The sequence below is a fragment of the Gobius niger genome, assembly GCF_951799975.1.
Source record: "Gobius niger genome assembly, chromosome: 4".
Classification (NCBI taxonomy): domain Eukaryota; kingdom Metazoa; phylum Chordata; class Actinopteri; order Gobiiformes; family Gobiidae; genus Gobius; species Gobius niger.
In genome coordinates, this window is record NC_136855.1 from 12,244,551 (window position 1) to 12,260,108 (window position 15,558).

At 42.8% G+C, this 15,558-nt stretch overlaps 1 protein-coding gene across 3 annotated transcripts in view; it reads right to left on the minus strand.

Annotated features, from left to right (window-relative positions):
* The window catches only part of nhsb (Nance-Horan syndrome b (congenital cataracts and dental anomalies)), a 59,718-nt gene extending 45,083 nt beyond the window's left edge, over window positions 1–14,635 (minus strand). For 2 of the 3 annotated variants that reach the window (XM_079555018.1, XM_079555017.1), the window contains exon 1: window positions 13,963–14,634. In XM_079555018.1, coding sequence (XP_079411144.1) covers window positions 13,963–14,242 — 280 coding nt within the window. In that variant the 5' untranslated portion in view covers window positions 14,243–14,634. Of the gene's footprint in view, window positions 1–13,962 lie in introns of all 3 variants that reach the window. The other variant, XM_079555019.1, reaches the window with a different exon arrangement.
* Window positions 14,636–15,558: the final 923 nt, after the last annotated feature.

Here is a 15,558-nt window from a genome sequence, read left to right on the forward strand (position 1 = left end):
TACTAAAATAGCTGACAACTATTTCAATAATCGTTTAATTGTCGATTAATCGATTAGTTGTTTCAGCCCTACTCCGGTGTGCCCTGGTTGTGCAGTGACATTCACTCTTTAAAAAGAGTATAAATATACATGAACACAAGTATGCATGTATTAAACCAACACCTAAATTGTGCATAGGCATATGTATCCTGATAGTTTCAGACAGTATTACATTAAATAAACAGAATCCCGAAACGCATTTTTAAGGTTTGGGGGGGGGGTCATATTGGACTCCATCTTTGTTTATAGTATGCTCTTTAAGACATGACAAGCAAATGTGTAAACAAATGACAGACAAAACTATGATAAAAAAATAAATTAAATAAAAACACCCGCCATTTTCAAAAATTGGCTCATGGAGAAAATACAGTATATGCCAAATGTCATACTTGTTTCATCAACTGAAGTATTGCAGTGAAAAAAATGACTACTGTATCTGCTGCGCTGTCAGTCAGGGTCTTACTGTAGTATCTCAGCTTTACAATAACCAGCATCAAACTTTCCACACCAAATAATACAATATTTGTCTGTCTGTGTGCCAAGACCAAATCCGCCCTAAACTGTTTGTAAACCAAGTCAAGCAACAAGCAGGACTAATGCAGGACTATTTATGCTTCTTAAAGGTACTGAATAGTGCCAGGATTCTCATTAATATTCATGACATCATATGTTTTCTTTTTTAATGTATAAAATGTTGTTGTGCAATAAATAATGAGCGCTCTGCCCTGCGCTCATGCATATTAATGAGTAGTAAGCTTGAACATGAAGACAAACTGAGCTAACTTCAGTAATCCGCGGCTAACTCAGCGTGGACCCGTGGATCAAAGACCTCTGACAGATCACACACTGTCAGAGACAGAGAGAGAGAAAGTGAGGGGAAAATGAAGAGGGGAGAGAAGCAGGGGCAGGATGGGGCTCTGCTTCATTAGAAATAACCCTGTATAGGCACATAGAGTACAGTATGTGTTTAATATATTTATAATGCATATATTTATATCAGAATCCGAAACGACACTGAGCTGGAGCGCATGAGGAAATCAAATGTCCCAGTGCAAACCCAGGCGCTCATCCCAGCTCCACAGGTCCACATTTATCAGACCGAGGTGTGAATGAGAGAGAGGAGAGACTGACTGTGACAAACACCAGAGGGCTATAAAAAGACCAACTGGGAGTGTCGCACTTGATAATAAACCATACGGATGAATGTCACATGAACACAACACATTTCAAACTTCTATGTGCAGCTTCACATCATTGTAAAAATTAAGAAATCTATTGTGGTAACTATGGTAACTGCCAAAATGCTGAATCCTCGACTTGGTTTATGGCTAGCATCTCTGTAACAGCTGGACCTTTCCACATGAAACAAAACCTGTCACAAAGTTCAGCGTCTTCAGCACATATGAACTGAGGTCGAATGAATGTCTCAAAGGTGTCCAGATGTGGAGACATGCTCAAAACGAAGTGCTTGATGTTAGTCCGATGAAAGGACTTGAGTGTGGCAGGTTCGTGAATCCTTCTAATCACTTCTAAATAATGATCAGGGGAAACCTTTATAGATTTTATGTTTGAAGATCTTTTTGCAAAACAACTCCCATTGAGTCGGACATGCCCTGCCTTCCGTCCTCAGTGTTGTGATCGCAACCTATAAATAAATTGCCTTTTTTTTCATTATTTCAATCTCAATTATTTCAATTCCAAATTGTTCTTGAACGCCATCTGTGAGTTCACACTTCCAATCAATAAAAGGCTACAGGATCAATAGACTAGTAGATCATTAAACAGAAAAGACCTGAATCCTGAACTACCATTGGTTTAATGTAACCAGTAACCAGTGCTTCATTCAACCGCTTATCCCTTAGTTTTCGACTAAAAAGGATGTAGAAAACAACAGGATTCAGTAAATATCTGAGCTCCCCTCCTTCAGGGTGATCTGCATCCAAAACTCGCGCCCACATGTCCAGCATCTAGCACAGGTCATCGAGGCAGGAGTCTCTGGCAAACAACAGCAACGTCTTTTTTCTCACTGGGATACTGTGAGCCAATTTAAAAAACACAGTGTGGAAGTTGTAACAGTGGCTTGTGGCTTCCGCATGTAGTGATGTTAATCTGGAATCATCTGAGGAGAGTGTGTCTCAGGAGAACAGTGACGTGTTCAGAGGATTTCCCTGTTCACTTGGAGTAGTTCACTGTAATTATTACAAACGAACTGATAATTACTGGGACGGGAGCTAAATGCGTCCCATAGTAATGTAGATTCAAATACAATGTTCCCCTAGTTTGTCGATTTAAAACAACTACTACTACTGTGAAGTCTATTTTCACTAATACAAAACATTGTGGAAAAGCTAAACATGGAATTCTTCAGTGGATGAAAACGGATTAGTGGCATAAGTGACATTCTTTACTTTACTATTGTTTTCTCCTCACATGGACGCTGCTTCTGTGGTTCTTGATAAAACATATTTATCTTCACTATGGATGTTGGGGATCTTGATGAACCGCCACCTGGATTTAATTATAAATAAATAAATTTAAAAAAATACTGAAGTAGCTTGTGTCTGATGGTAGTATGTTCCAATGTGTGTGAGCATATAGTGTGTACCCTTTTTAATTGATACATTCCTAAGGTAGTAAAAGTAAGGTACGGTAGTTTTAGTTTAGAGTAGGTTAGGTTAGTTAGGTTAGGTAGGAAGTAGGTACCAAAAGTAATGTTTCCAAGGTTACTAATGTATTAATGTATGTTTGTGTTTCTTAATATTGTGTCTTATCTTGGGCCCCATATATAAGCTAACTGTTGCTTCAAGGGTGTCCCATTTATGAATATGCATTATTCCTTAAACAAATATTTAAATGTTTTTTACTGTATATTCATAATAAACTGAACTGAACTGAACTGAACTAACTGTTCTGATCAGGGGTTATTGCAACAATTCTTTCAATGGACTCCTTCGTCCCTGATGGCACGGGCATATTCCAAGATGACAATGCCAGCCTTCACTGGACTCTCATTGGAGTGTTCCAGTGAGCGTGAGACATCATTTTTTACACGTGGATTGGCCGCCAAAGAGTCCAGAGCTTAACCCCACTGAGAATCTTTGGGATGTGCTGGAGAACAGTTTACGCAGTGGTCACACTCTCCCATCATCAACGTGAGATGTTAGTGAAAAATGAATGTGACACTGTATCTTCTGACATTGCAGATGCTCTTTTCCCTTTGTCAGGCTGTGCATTTTGCCGTATTATCTTTGAACCTCCAACCAGAACTAAATCAGGTCTCATTTAGGACTAAGTCAGGATTAAAACCGCTCCTTATCCACGATTAAACCTGGCCTAAACTCGGTCACACGGTACCACGGATTGAGAAACACTTATCCAGAGTCACCTCTTGAGGTTTTGACGCTGCTGCACTTAAACTCAACAGGCAAAACAAAGACATGAAGCCGGCGTCATCAATAATGCTGCGTGTGAGCAAAAGGAATATGGAGAGCAGAGATTAAAGAAGTCAGATAGGGATTATGGACCCTAAGCAAGCTATAGCACAGTGTCAGTAACCTCTGTGTGCAACGCGGCGACAGATGGAGAGGTATTCTGTTGCTCTTTTAAAGGCTTGAGCTGCTCTGAGAAACAGATTGCCCGCGTAAGAACCTTAGCTCGCGCTAAGCTACAGCCAGGCTAATTGGGCTACTGCAGTCCAATTATATCAGTCCGGTTTCAACAATACGCACGTGCTACGAGTGTTGGATCAAATTCTTTGTGGATGAAAGTTTATTTGCCGTCTCATCGCTATGTATAGAATTCAATCTTGTCAGGAGTTTTTTTATTGTTACCCAACGGTTATAAACGGAAGAAGAAGAATCCGTATCATTTGTTGACTCCTATATATATGTTACAGAAGATTGTGGTTGCTGGTCACATTCCGGGTCTGAAGCAGAGCATTACAGATCACATGAATTAATCCAATTGTGCAGCGGCTGGTGAGAGGCGAGGACAGCAGGGCCCTAATTAGCCCTGTAGCCGTCACTATGGATCGTATCAGGGCAGCCTACCAAAGCCTACCAGAGACCGATGAGCTATACTGTATAGACTGGAGGATTCCCAGGGTGCATTGCTGTCAAAAGCCTGGAAAAAGACCCGAAATTAGTGCTGGTAAACCCATAGGAATCATAGATAGGCCTTGAGCTACAGTATCTGAGTCTGTTCCTACCTGTTAAAATCCCATACAAATGAATGGAGAAGTCAGGCCCTATGTAAAAGTGTGGCGAGTGGCGTTCATATTCATGTGGTTTCTTCATCATTAACATATCGTATCATGATGTTTCGTGTCCATTGGATGTGTATCCGATCCCACAAAAAAGCTGAAACTTAACGGAATATAATTTGGCATTTAGCTCAGAGGCCACTTTTATGCGCTAATCTAAAGTAAAATCTTCAAAATCTTCAAAAAGATCTTTACATTGATTCATTGTTTCTAGCTAAGTTTTGACCTCACCTAAATGCTGGGTTGACAACATCTGGAAAAGTCATAATTAGCAATGTTTGATGGCGAAAGGCTAACGGCTATAGGGAAAAGACATTGAACGGGCTAACAAACTTTGAAACTTTAGTTGCTGACAAAGCCACTTGAGGTGAGAGGCCAAAATAAATAAATAAAATGGTCATTTGTTTTGCTTGTTTGCTTGTTGTAATAACATAATAACGATATCGATGATAATAAAGTATCATCAATATCAAGAAAACCACCGTGTACTTCACCAAATAAGTCCAAGCACTTTCTGTGTAATGCTCCTTACTTCCCATGATCCTCTCTGCTCCTGTTGTTTTTGATCTGACTGTAGTAACATGGCGTCTCGGTGCCGTCAGCTTCCTGTGAACTACAAACAAAATCGACGCTGCATGGGGCTTCCATCTGAAGAACGAGCACTAATGGCCGGGTGAGACTCCATACAGCAGACACTTCCAAACAGGAGTTCATACACGGGTACTGTTGGTGGTACAGGAGCTGCTTTAGTGGGCCTGGGCATTTTCTCCAGTTCAGCTATACCCAAATCTAAAAGCTTCACGACTGGAGCCTATAGGCCAGAGTAACGCCTCATTTGAAAGCTAAGACCTACAAAACTAATCGTGACTTTTTTGGTGTGTTGTCGCTGCATTTTTGGCACATTTTTTAAGTGTCTCTCTTTCGTTTTTTTCCCCACTTTATTATTGTGTTATTGTCGCTCTTCTGGCATGTTTTTGTCGCTCTTTTGTTAGTTTTTATTGTTGCGTTTTGGTTCCTTTTGCGTCGCTTTTTTCTTGTGTTCTTGTTCCATTTCCGGCACTCTTTCGTGGCAATTTCAACGCTTTTTCAAGTTTTTTCAAGTTTTAATCAAAGCTTTTCAAACTGACTAAGACAGGTGTGTCCAAAGTGCGGCCCGGGGGCCAAATGCGGCCCTCAGACCAATTTTTGGTGGCCCTCTGCCTATTTGCTGAATCGGGATATATGTCCTTTTTATTTGAAATGTAATAAATCTACACAATTCTAACTGAACAACTAACCTTTTACTGTGAGACAGAGCTGGCATGAAGGTTTTGAGCAGAAATAAAGGTGTGGGGCACAATTTAAACCTCTGCTAGTCAAAGGTTTTGCGGCACCAACCACCGATCTATGGCCCTTCACCCTGTGTACGCTTCAGTATGCGGCCCCACAGGAAAAAAAGTTTGGACACCCCTGTTTTAAGAGATTAATCAAAATCTCAATAATTGTCACGCAACTTTTTAATTGTCATGTTTACCACCGTTTCTCTGGCAGAAACAGCAACTAGTTATGGAGTTTGGATAAGAAAATGGAGGATTGTCGTGTGTTAAATGACACTGAAGGAGAGCATTTGTTTTGTTTGGGCCGAGGTCTGTATAAAAGGAATGCCAAAGTTATGTGATACATCGTGATTTTTTTTTTCCTCTTCATTTTATGTCAGGGATTGGGCCCACAAACCTACCGTACTAATCTGGTGGCTTTGTGATTGAATAAAGCCACCACTTTTTGATATTAAAGTAAAAAGAAAAATATATCTCCTTGGTTCCTTTGCTCTTACAGAAAAGACATTAGCTTTTCTGTCATAGATCTAGTGAGATGTTATGGTGAACACAACCATGTGGCGTTTTCTGATGCACCTCTGAATCCGCCCTGTGTTCCTCACAAATCCAGCACATATAGAAGCGTTCTACACATTTTTGTCGTCCGATGTTGCACATTCTTGCCCAGTGCTGGTGAGCGCTCAATAGCTGTCCACGTCTCGCCCTATCTCCATCTTCAACATGTGCTGATATTGTCTTATCTGGCCAGTCTCACACATTGACTGCGTTATCGCCGCTCTGCGCTCCGCTCCTCCAGTGTCTGCTGGAAATCAAAGTGCATTAAACATTAAATAAGTCTCCTCTGCAGCGGAGGGAAAGTAGGCCAGTGGGGGCAGCGAGCAGGACATCGCGGACAGCACGGACGATAACAATGCACTGCACACTATAGCATAAAAGCTCATTTTCATATTGGTCATTTAAAGCATTTACATACTCCTCCGTCTGACTTTAACTCATCTCACATTTCAGCCAGATCTTGAGTCAGGTTTGGTCAAAGCTACCTACCCAGCTGAGTAGCCGATGCATAATTCCTTATCTTCTTTCTCATTTTCTTATTTGGGTGTGGCAGGTGAGCTGCTTTACACAATTGCAATCATTCAATATGTTGTATAAAATGTAAATCCCTGCTTTTAGATCATTGATTTGTAAGGGAAGGTTTACTTTATTATGCTTTGTCTTTTTTGGGGTCAAATCATAGCCCTTGTCCTGGTCTAGACCTGATATCTTCATGCCCTCTCTTGTCTCAGTTCCAGATCCTGGATCTTGATAGTCCCTAGTCCTCTTCCAAGTCCACAATTTTGCCTTAATCCCTCATTTCACATGGCCTTGGTTTTGTTTTTTCTAGTACAGGCATCTGCAATTTTGGCTCCGCTCTTGCAGGTCTTTGGCTATTTTTGGAAAAAAGTAGTTAAGTCTGATAAAATCCTTATTTACATGGTTCAATCCACGGTAAACTTAAAGGAACAGGCCACCGTTGTTACATGCTGAAATATGCTCTTACCTGACTTTAGACGAGTTGATGTGTACCTGTCTGGTCTTTGTGTGTGCCCTCAGTCACGCAAAACAACCCAAGATGTTGTTTGCTTTTGGACTCTTCCAGTGTATTCCTATAGCTCCAAACGGGGGTGAAGTTGGAAGCTACCGCGCTCTTCCACAGGCACAAAGACCAGACAGGTACGAATCAACTCGTCTAAGCTCAGGTAAGAACATATCACAGTATAAAGAACTGTGTGCCCTCAGTCACGCAAAAAGACCAAAGACGTTGTTAGCATTTGGCCTCTCCCAGTATATCCCTATAGCTCCAAACGGGGTGAAGTTAGAAGCGAACAAGCTCTTCCACGGACACGCACACAGACCAGACAGGTACGTGTCAGCTCGTCTAAGCTCAGGTAAGAACATATCTCAATATGGAATAACGGTGGCCTGTAAGGGTAAAATCGTAATCCCTAATTCACACGTTGTTCAAAAATGCAATATTGAGCTAAACAAAATATCCAGGAGTTTCACTTCCTGATTGTCATGATCTCACTGTAAGCCCCTCCCACCCCACTCCTATTGCCCCCCTTCGCTGTGCAGCTGTTTCAAAAATGCAAGGATTAAGCTCAGCAAGAGATGGAGACGTGAGGAAAGCATATAGGAAAGATTCAAAGATTACTGAAAAATGTGCGAGTGAGTTGAAACACAGCTCCAGGTATGTTTTTGATGAGAGAACAACATTGTAACATGGTAAAAATGTCGGGTTTGTATAATACGCCCTTTAATACTTAAAATCAGTTGGTGCTCTTTGCAAATCCTTTTTTGTTTGCTTGTTTCCGGAAGACTTCGAGCTTCAGTTCTAAAAGGATGCAGATCTCTAGTCTTAGTCATATTCTGTAATGCCCTTTTAGTCCTGCTCTAGTCCTTGTCTGGTCCTCATCCTCTCTGTGCTCCTTTCCTCCCTAATACCATCTCAGTCCCTTATTTTGCATTGACCCATCCCTCGCTCTGGGCCGGTCTTGTAATGTATGTCCATTGTCCACTTCAAGTCCCTGGTCTGGATTCGGCCAAGTCCTGGAGTCCTGGTCCAGTCCTGGTCTCTGTGTGGTCACATGCTCCATGTATTACACACAGAGCGGAGGGATTGACTCAGCTAAAAGGTGCAGCACACGTGGCCCCGCGCTGTTACTATGCAGACTATAAAGAGACGGAGCACCCCACTGCCACAGGCCGAGCACGATCAACATTCAAATCCACATGCAAAGTCAAATCCACCACAAAAGACAGAGCAGAACAAGCTCTTTACGAAAACATTTTGCAGCTTCCTCTTTACTGGGCTTCAACAATTCCTATTGCAGTGGTGAGTGGTTTTGATATTTATCTTTTGAAGCAAGATTCAGTCCATGACCATTAACATTTTAGGCATACTACGATATCAGACACATGCATTTTCCCAATGGAGACAAGATAGTACATTTGTTGCACAGGATAATAGGTTACCTGAATAATACCAGCCTTGCATTTTACTAATTATGACGAACTATACTGTCACACAGCCAACACTTAGCATCTATTTTTACCACTAAAACCACAGTAATGACTAGTGTGGGGATAATTCAAGGCCAACATTAGAAATCCAGTGATAACACAGTAACCTTTTATAAAATACGGTGTTGTTGACATTGGACGCTGTTTTTGTGCCCATTTTCATCTTGTATTTTGCTATATAAGACTAATAATCAATTAATGTAAAACTCAAAGCCAGATAGATTTTTACCTTTAAAAGAAACACATGCGTGAATACTACGTTACGTTTTGTCCAAGCAGCTAGCATTTCGCAGCCTATTCGCCAAGACATGACTTTGTTTTGGACTAGCGCAGCAGATGCAGAGACTCACAGTGCCATCTGAGCAGTCCCACACTTCAGCATATTGACGGGCCAGAGTCTCCCAACACTCCCCCAGGAACTGAGCTACTCCGACCGGCCAATCAAATCACTGCGTGTTTGCACACACCGAGGTATCTCCTTCCACAACATGCTGGAGCAAACGGCCGTCTGCAAACCTGAGTAAAAATATATCAAAAGTTTGGTGCGCGTCCAAGGGCCCTGGCCCTGGCGTGCAGAGGAGTGTTGAAGTCACCCACGTACTGTTAGCCTGTCTGTCTGGGAAAACCGTCGGAACGTGTGATCGGTCTCCGAGGGCTAAAGCTTTTGACACTGAGAAAATTCTAAATGTAACATAGTCTTGGAAGTTTTGGGCACTGCAACCAGCAAAGCGGTGATTTACAGCTTTTTAGTCTCGCATTTATACTCCGGGTCCACCCTTTTTGCCAGTATTATTACAAAGTGACCAACTAAACTAAGATTACTTAGTATTTAATAGTCTGTTGAGTTCAACATGAAGTGAAATTACTCTCCAAATCAAACCTTTTACTGAAAAACAAACCTTTGAAACGTTTAACCTTTGAAATTAGTGTTGAAATTCTACTCAGTTTCACTTCCTCTTTTAATTTGAAATCATTCCAATTACCCCCCGCTAAGTGCTTAAATACCCGCACCCCTGGTTTGGAAATGCTGACTTGCAGGACTGATAAAGCAAGCAAGAAAGAAAATCATTTACTCCTAAATTAATTTGCAGCACAGTTAAACCAAAATGTCCTGGTAAGAGAAGGAGGACATTTACAGAAGTGAGATCAGAGTCGTGCGTTTTGATCATTGTTTGGTCGATTGTTGCAGAAACAGGTCATTACTATGAGTGGAGTTTGGACTTCGAGGAGCACAATGGAAACTATACGGCGTTCGATGCTTCTGGAGGGGAAAGCATTCAGTTAAGCTGAGGTTTATGTTGAAATCTTACAAACAAACCGTATTTGTAAAAGCCATATTTGTTCTGTAAAGTGGTATTTTTATTACTTTTTGACATATCGCTCAGTGATGTCGTTTCATCTCATCATGTCATTCATTTCATCTGTCAACTCTACCTATCTCACCTAAATAATCAAGACTCCGAACACACACTCTTGAATGCATGTTATTTAGTTGACTCCTGAAGTTATAAAACAGAAAAGAATAAGGCGTTAATTCAACCTGGTAGACCTATTTCAGCATCACCAACCGCAAGCCTGTGGTCGCTTCCGAGAGGGCCACACCTCCACCTCAGCCATCAGCGTAAGAGCCGCACCTAAGGTAGCAGCCAATCATCGCCCTCGGTCCCGCTTTTAAGCCCCAGCAATCATGGTTCGTTCGCTTCCCTGCTGTGCTGCGACCCACCTCCACCCCATCTCCGCCTCTTCCGTCCACGGCTTTTACCTGCTGCCTCTTCACGAGTCTTCCATACCACCACCAGTGTCCAGGCTCCGGGGTAAGACATCCCTAACTCCAAGCTGTTCATCCATACTGACTTTCATACATCGATGTCTACCATGATCGCATGTCAATAAATCTTCCTAATCGCTGCTTTTGTCTGTTTGAGTCTATCCAGGTTGAATAAAAGATGTCTAAATGTCGAGCACAGTAAGAAAAACCAAGTAAAGGTTTCCTGAAGGCTTACATATAATTTGCAAGTGTAGCTAATAGTTCATTCAGAAACACAAGGAGCCTCTTCTCTCACACCAAACTCCACAAAGCTTGTCCTTCGCCTCAACATCCTTTCACCAAACACACTGACCATTGGTCCCTTCCTTTTTTCGAAAATCAACTTGTTATCGAGCGCGACACCCAAAGTTTACTCTCAGCAAATCGCAGCCCGTATCGCACTGCTGTTGCACTGACCGCTTAACCCGCACACATCACTTTGTGGTACGCCCCATTAAAATACCACAGGGCCTTTTTAGACCCGGGCTCTCACTGTTTCTAAATACGGCCAGTGTCTGCCTCTAAAATAGCGGCCGGACGATAAAGTAGGAATCTCCAGTTCATTAGTGACGGGGACAGTGCGCCATTCAGACATTCATACACACCGGCCGCATGTGGGTCAGTTTACACGTCCTACAGTGGAATGCATTCGGATCAACAAAGGGGCGCGGGGAGTTGTCAATACGGGGCGCAAAAGTTTTAGTGAGGTGTGAGAAGGAGCGCAGGATTGAAAGACTTCGCTGTTGATTGGCCGAGTGGGAAATTGATCTGTGATTTGAGAAACTACTGTATAAGAGAAAGAGCTTGACATTTTTGTAATTTTTTGGTCACATTTTTATCATATTTTTGTATTTTTTTTTGTAACATTTTGTCACATTTTTTATCGTTTTTTGTCACATTTTTGTCGTTTTTTGTTGCATTTTTGTCATTTTTTCGACAATTTTTTATCAAATTTTTGTCATTTTTTGTCACATTTTTGTCATTTTTCGTCCATTTTTTGTCAATTTCTTGTGACATTTTTGCCACTTTTTCATCAATTCTTCGTCACTTTTTTTGTCAATGTTTTCTCACTTTTTTGTCACATTTCCATCATTGTTTTTGTCTCAGTTTTGTTGCTATTTCCACAGCTTTTTTCCCAGAAGGTTTTGGACTGGGGTAAAGCCAAACTGGAGAAAATGTGCTGGGTTCAGGTGGGAGTTAAGGGGTTAACCTCTTAACCCCCGCCTTAACCGGGCACATTTCCTCCAGTTCGGCTTTACCCAAATCAAAAGGCTTCTTGTAAAGAAAGACACAAATAGCGATGAAAATCACAAATAGCGATGAAAATCGGAACGTGAACGAGGATGAAAACGCAACCCAAAAGCGTCGAAAAAGTTTCCAAAAAAAGCAAAGGCAAGGAACAATCTCAGCTCAGTTTTGTAGTTCTTAGCCTCCAAGTGAGACGTTACGCTGGCCTATAGGCTGTCAGCTCCAGTTGGGAAGCTTTTAGATTTGGGTGAAGCCGAACTGGAGAAAATGCGTTTGGTTTCTGCACTTTATGGGCGAGATTGAGTATCACTCCTCAGGCTGTCGCTCTGACATGAGAATCTGCTTTCCTCCGAGTCCGACAGAGGTGTGGCCGCCGTTCTGCGCCAACAACTTGAACCAGAAAACATCTCACAACAGAACGAACCGACTGGAGCACAGGCTTTAACCACAAACACTACAATCGGGTTCACACAGTTATTACTTTTGCCACAAGACTCACCACCGACTTCCCATAGTTACAAATAAACACGATGCATTTGTAAGTGAAAAGAATGAGTGAAAGCAATGTGAAAGAAACAAACCGTGTGTCATTAGGCAGAGCCGCCAGATGAATGAAACAGCAGCAGCCCAAATGCGTTAAACATGGCAACATAGTGTGTCATCTAAACAATAGACAACAATATAATAAATGAATCACTGTCAAAACTCAGGTCGTATTCTACTGAGACTCATCGCATCATTCCCACCGCATTTTATCTGGTCATTGTTGACAATATTTTGCTTGTCTGTGTGTTGTGTTCGGCAAAGACAAAGAGGGGGGACTATTCTTTCTGTAGGATGTCTTTTGTTGAAGTGTTTCCCAATCCAATACTTTGGATACCTTAGACCAAAAAGATAAACAAACATCACAAAAAAAACGACATTTTGTTGGTTTGTGTTCGACATTCCAATGAACGTGATTGTGTCGAATAGTGCTGCTTAAATTTTGATCGATTTTTGGACTGATTTTGCTCTTGATGTTGACGTTGCTCCTGCTCTTCCCTTTTGTTTCTCCGGGGTTTGTCTGGTGTAAAGCCGGTTAGATCTACACTGACTTCAAATTACAGGCTCATTTTTTTGATTCCTCTGAAAAATCACCTTCACTTCCAAACACATGATCCAGTTTTCGTCCCACATGGATTCATCTCTTGTATCGCCAGCATATTCCAATAACGTTTTCTTATTGGATATAGGACAACTTTACAACACACAGGCCTATTTTTGATTTTTCTACATCCATAAGCTCCAGGCCCTGAGTTAACACGCTCAGAGAAATGGCACCTCGTTGAACACCCCACAGCAGCAGCAGCAGCAGCAGCCACGCAAATCAGGTGAAATGCGCGCGTTAAAAGCCCCTCTGCAGAGGACATAAATAATACGTGGAAGGCGCTGGTGTTGCCACTCTGTCTGCCGTTCCCTATTTCCCCCTCGTACGGAAAAAGGGGAGTCCACATCACGAGCACGCAGCGATGTGGACCTGCTGGAGACTGCAACACGGACAGCTGTGTTCATTATTAATGCTGTGTTGGCGCTTCTGCATGTGGAAAGGGTGGGTTTTTTCTTCCTTTGCGCACGAGAATAAGTGCAAGCGCAATAAAAAGAAAAAAAAAAAAGAAGGGGGGAGAAAAAAAAGGGAAAAGAAACCAAACGCGCCTCCACAGCCACCCCCAGCATCCCTTTGAGAGCGTTAAAGACAATCCCCCTTTTGAATGTGATGTTATTGAAAGGTTTCTCTCTTGTTTGGACTCAGAAATGGGCTGTTGCCAGGTGAGGGCTTATACTCCCGCAGTAAAACCAAAGACTGGTGATGCTAATGCAGCGGCAACACACGCCCCTCCACCGCTCCTGCTCTGCCCGTACACACAAGAGCAGAGCACGCAACATCCCCAGCCGACCATCCACCCCCCCCCTCATCTCCCCATCGCTCCATTTCGACGCTCAACATCTGAGTCTAGACCCGATTGAGAGCCGTTTTGCGCTAGGTGGTGGTGGGGTAAAAAAAAAAAGAAAAAAAGGTGCCGATTTGTACGCGCGCGCTTGACTATGGGGGGGCACAGAGGGGATTCTGACACGGCGTCGCCGCCACACGAGGAACACATGTAGAATATGAATGATGCTGGACATCACATGACAGGTGCATGGGCGCACGGGGGACGCATCGGGCTCGTGTTAGTCAAGGTCCTACTTACGCACTGCCTCCTTTTTGGGGTCGAGGGCACTGGCAGACTGCTGTATTTGGCCTATTTTGCTGTGGAGCGCCCAGACCCTTTGGTTGGTGCTGACGATGTCGTTCTCCAGCTCCTGGAATAAAGAGCAGGCGTGTCGGGCCAAGTCGGACAACTGTCGCAAGGTCCGCGATAGCACCACGTTACTGATGGCACACAGGTCCTCGAAAAGCACGCCTTCGTCGTCGGGGATCTGGTGCCTGCACAGAAGCTGCGGCTCCACAATCCGCTTGGCGAAAGGCATTTTGTCCAAAGATAAACCGGGTGTGAAGTCCCAACGCCTGAGAAAACTGCAAAGGGCGAAAGAGACAACATCCAAATGCGTAAATCCACCAGAAAAACGCGCTGATGCTCTCGTCCACGGGCGTCAATCCAAAGTTCCCATCTTCTCCTTGAGATCCTCCATCCCCGGTGACGCCAAACCCGCCGCTGTTGCTCCCGGTTCTCTCCGTTTGGTCTCGTTTTGATCTATCTGTGGGTTTTCATTCACACTCCCTCTCACACACACGCGCACTCATGCACACACATGCAGGACGCGGCGAAGCGCAGGTCAGTGGCGTGAGGATGCGTGTTCAGTCTGCGATCCAGGCTCGTCTCCGCGCGGCGTTAAAGCAGCCAGAGCAGACCGGAAGCAGTGGTCAGGCCTGTCACAATAAGGGCGTAAAGCAGCGTCGAGGCAAAGTGCACCGAAGGATTTAACCACAGTGTTTCCAAATATCGACAGGGGCGGACTGGGACTGAAAAACAGCCCTGGACTATGACAAGCCTGGCCCAAATTAGCGTAATTGTGACTTCCACAAATCCATATTTCAACCTCTTACCAACCGCCTTAACCGAGTGCATTGTCCCCAGTTCGGCTTTTTTTTTTTTTGATTGGTATCATCAGCATAAAGAACTGGAAAGGTGGTCATTAATATAAATAATAAATAATAATGGTCCCAAAATTGAACCTTGTGGAACACCATACATTCCTTTTAGATTCATATTTTTTTATACCGGGCTTTACCCAAATCTAAAAGCTTCTTGACTGGAGAGCAACAATGCAATGCCTCATTTGAAAGCTAAGACCTACAAAAGTGATGGTAACTTTTTGTCACGTCGTCACATTTTTGTCATTTTTTTTTTTTTTTTTGTATCTAGTGTGTCCGTGTTTTTCTCATGTTTTTGTTGCCTTTTCATCACATTTTTTGTCACTTTTTTGTTGCTTTTCCGGCATATTTTTGCTTTGTTTCATCCCCTTTTTCTCGCTATTTTGATGCTTTTCTTTTTTGCTTTTAGATTTGGGTAAAGCTCGGTTGAGGCGGGACCGGTGGCCCTAGAGCCAGTGGCCCTTCTGTGCTCTTCCAGAATGGACATATGGCCAGTCCGCCCCTGAATATCGATGAAAATCAAAGGCATTCAATAGGCTTAGGGATCATGTCACATGTTTACTTTGGTTTCTACTTTTCTGGTGGTCAAATAAGCCACATTTATGACTCAATGAATACATTTTAACTTCCTGTTCCCTTTTTCCCTCTCAGTAAAGCATAACTAGAAAGGTGTCCAAGTAGTCTCTCATCA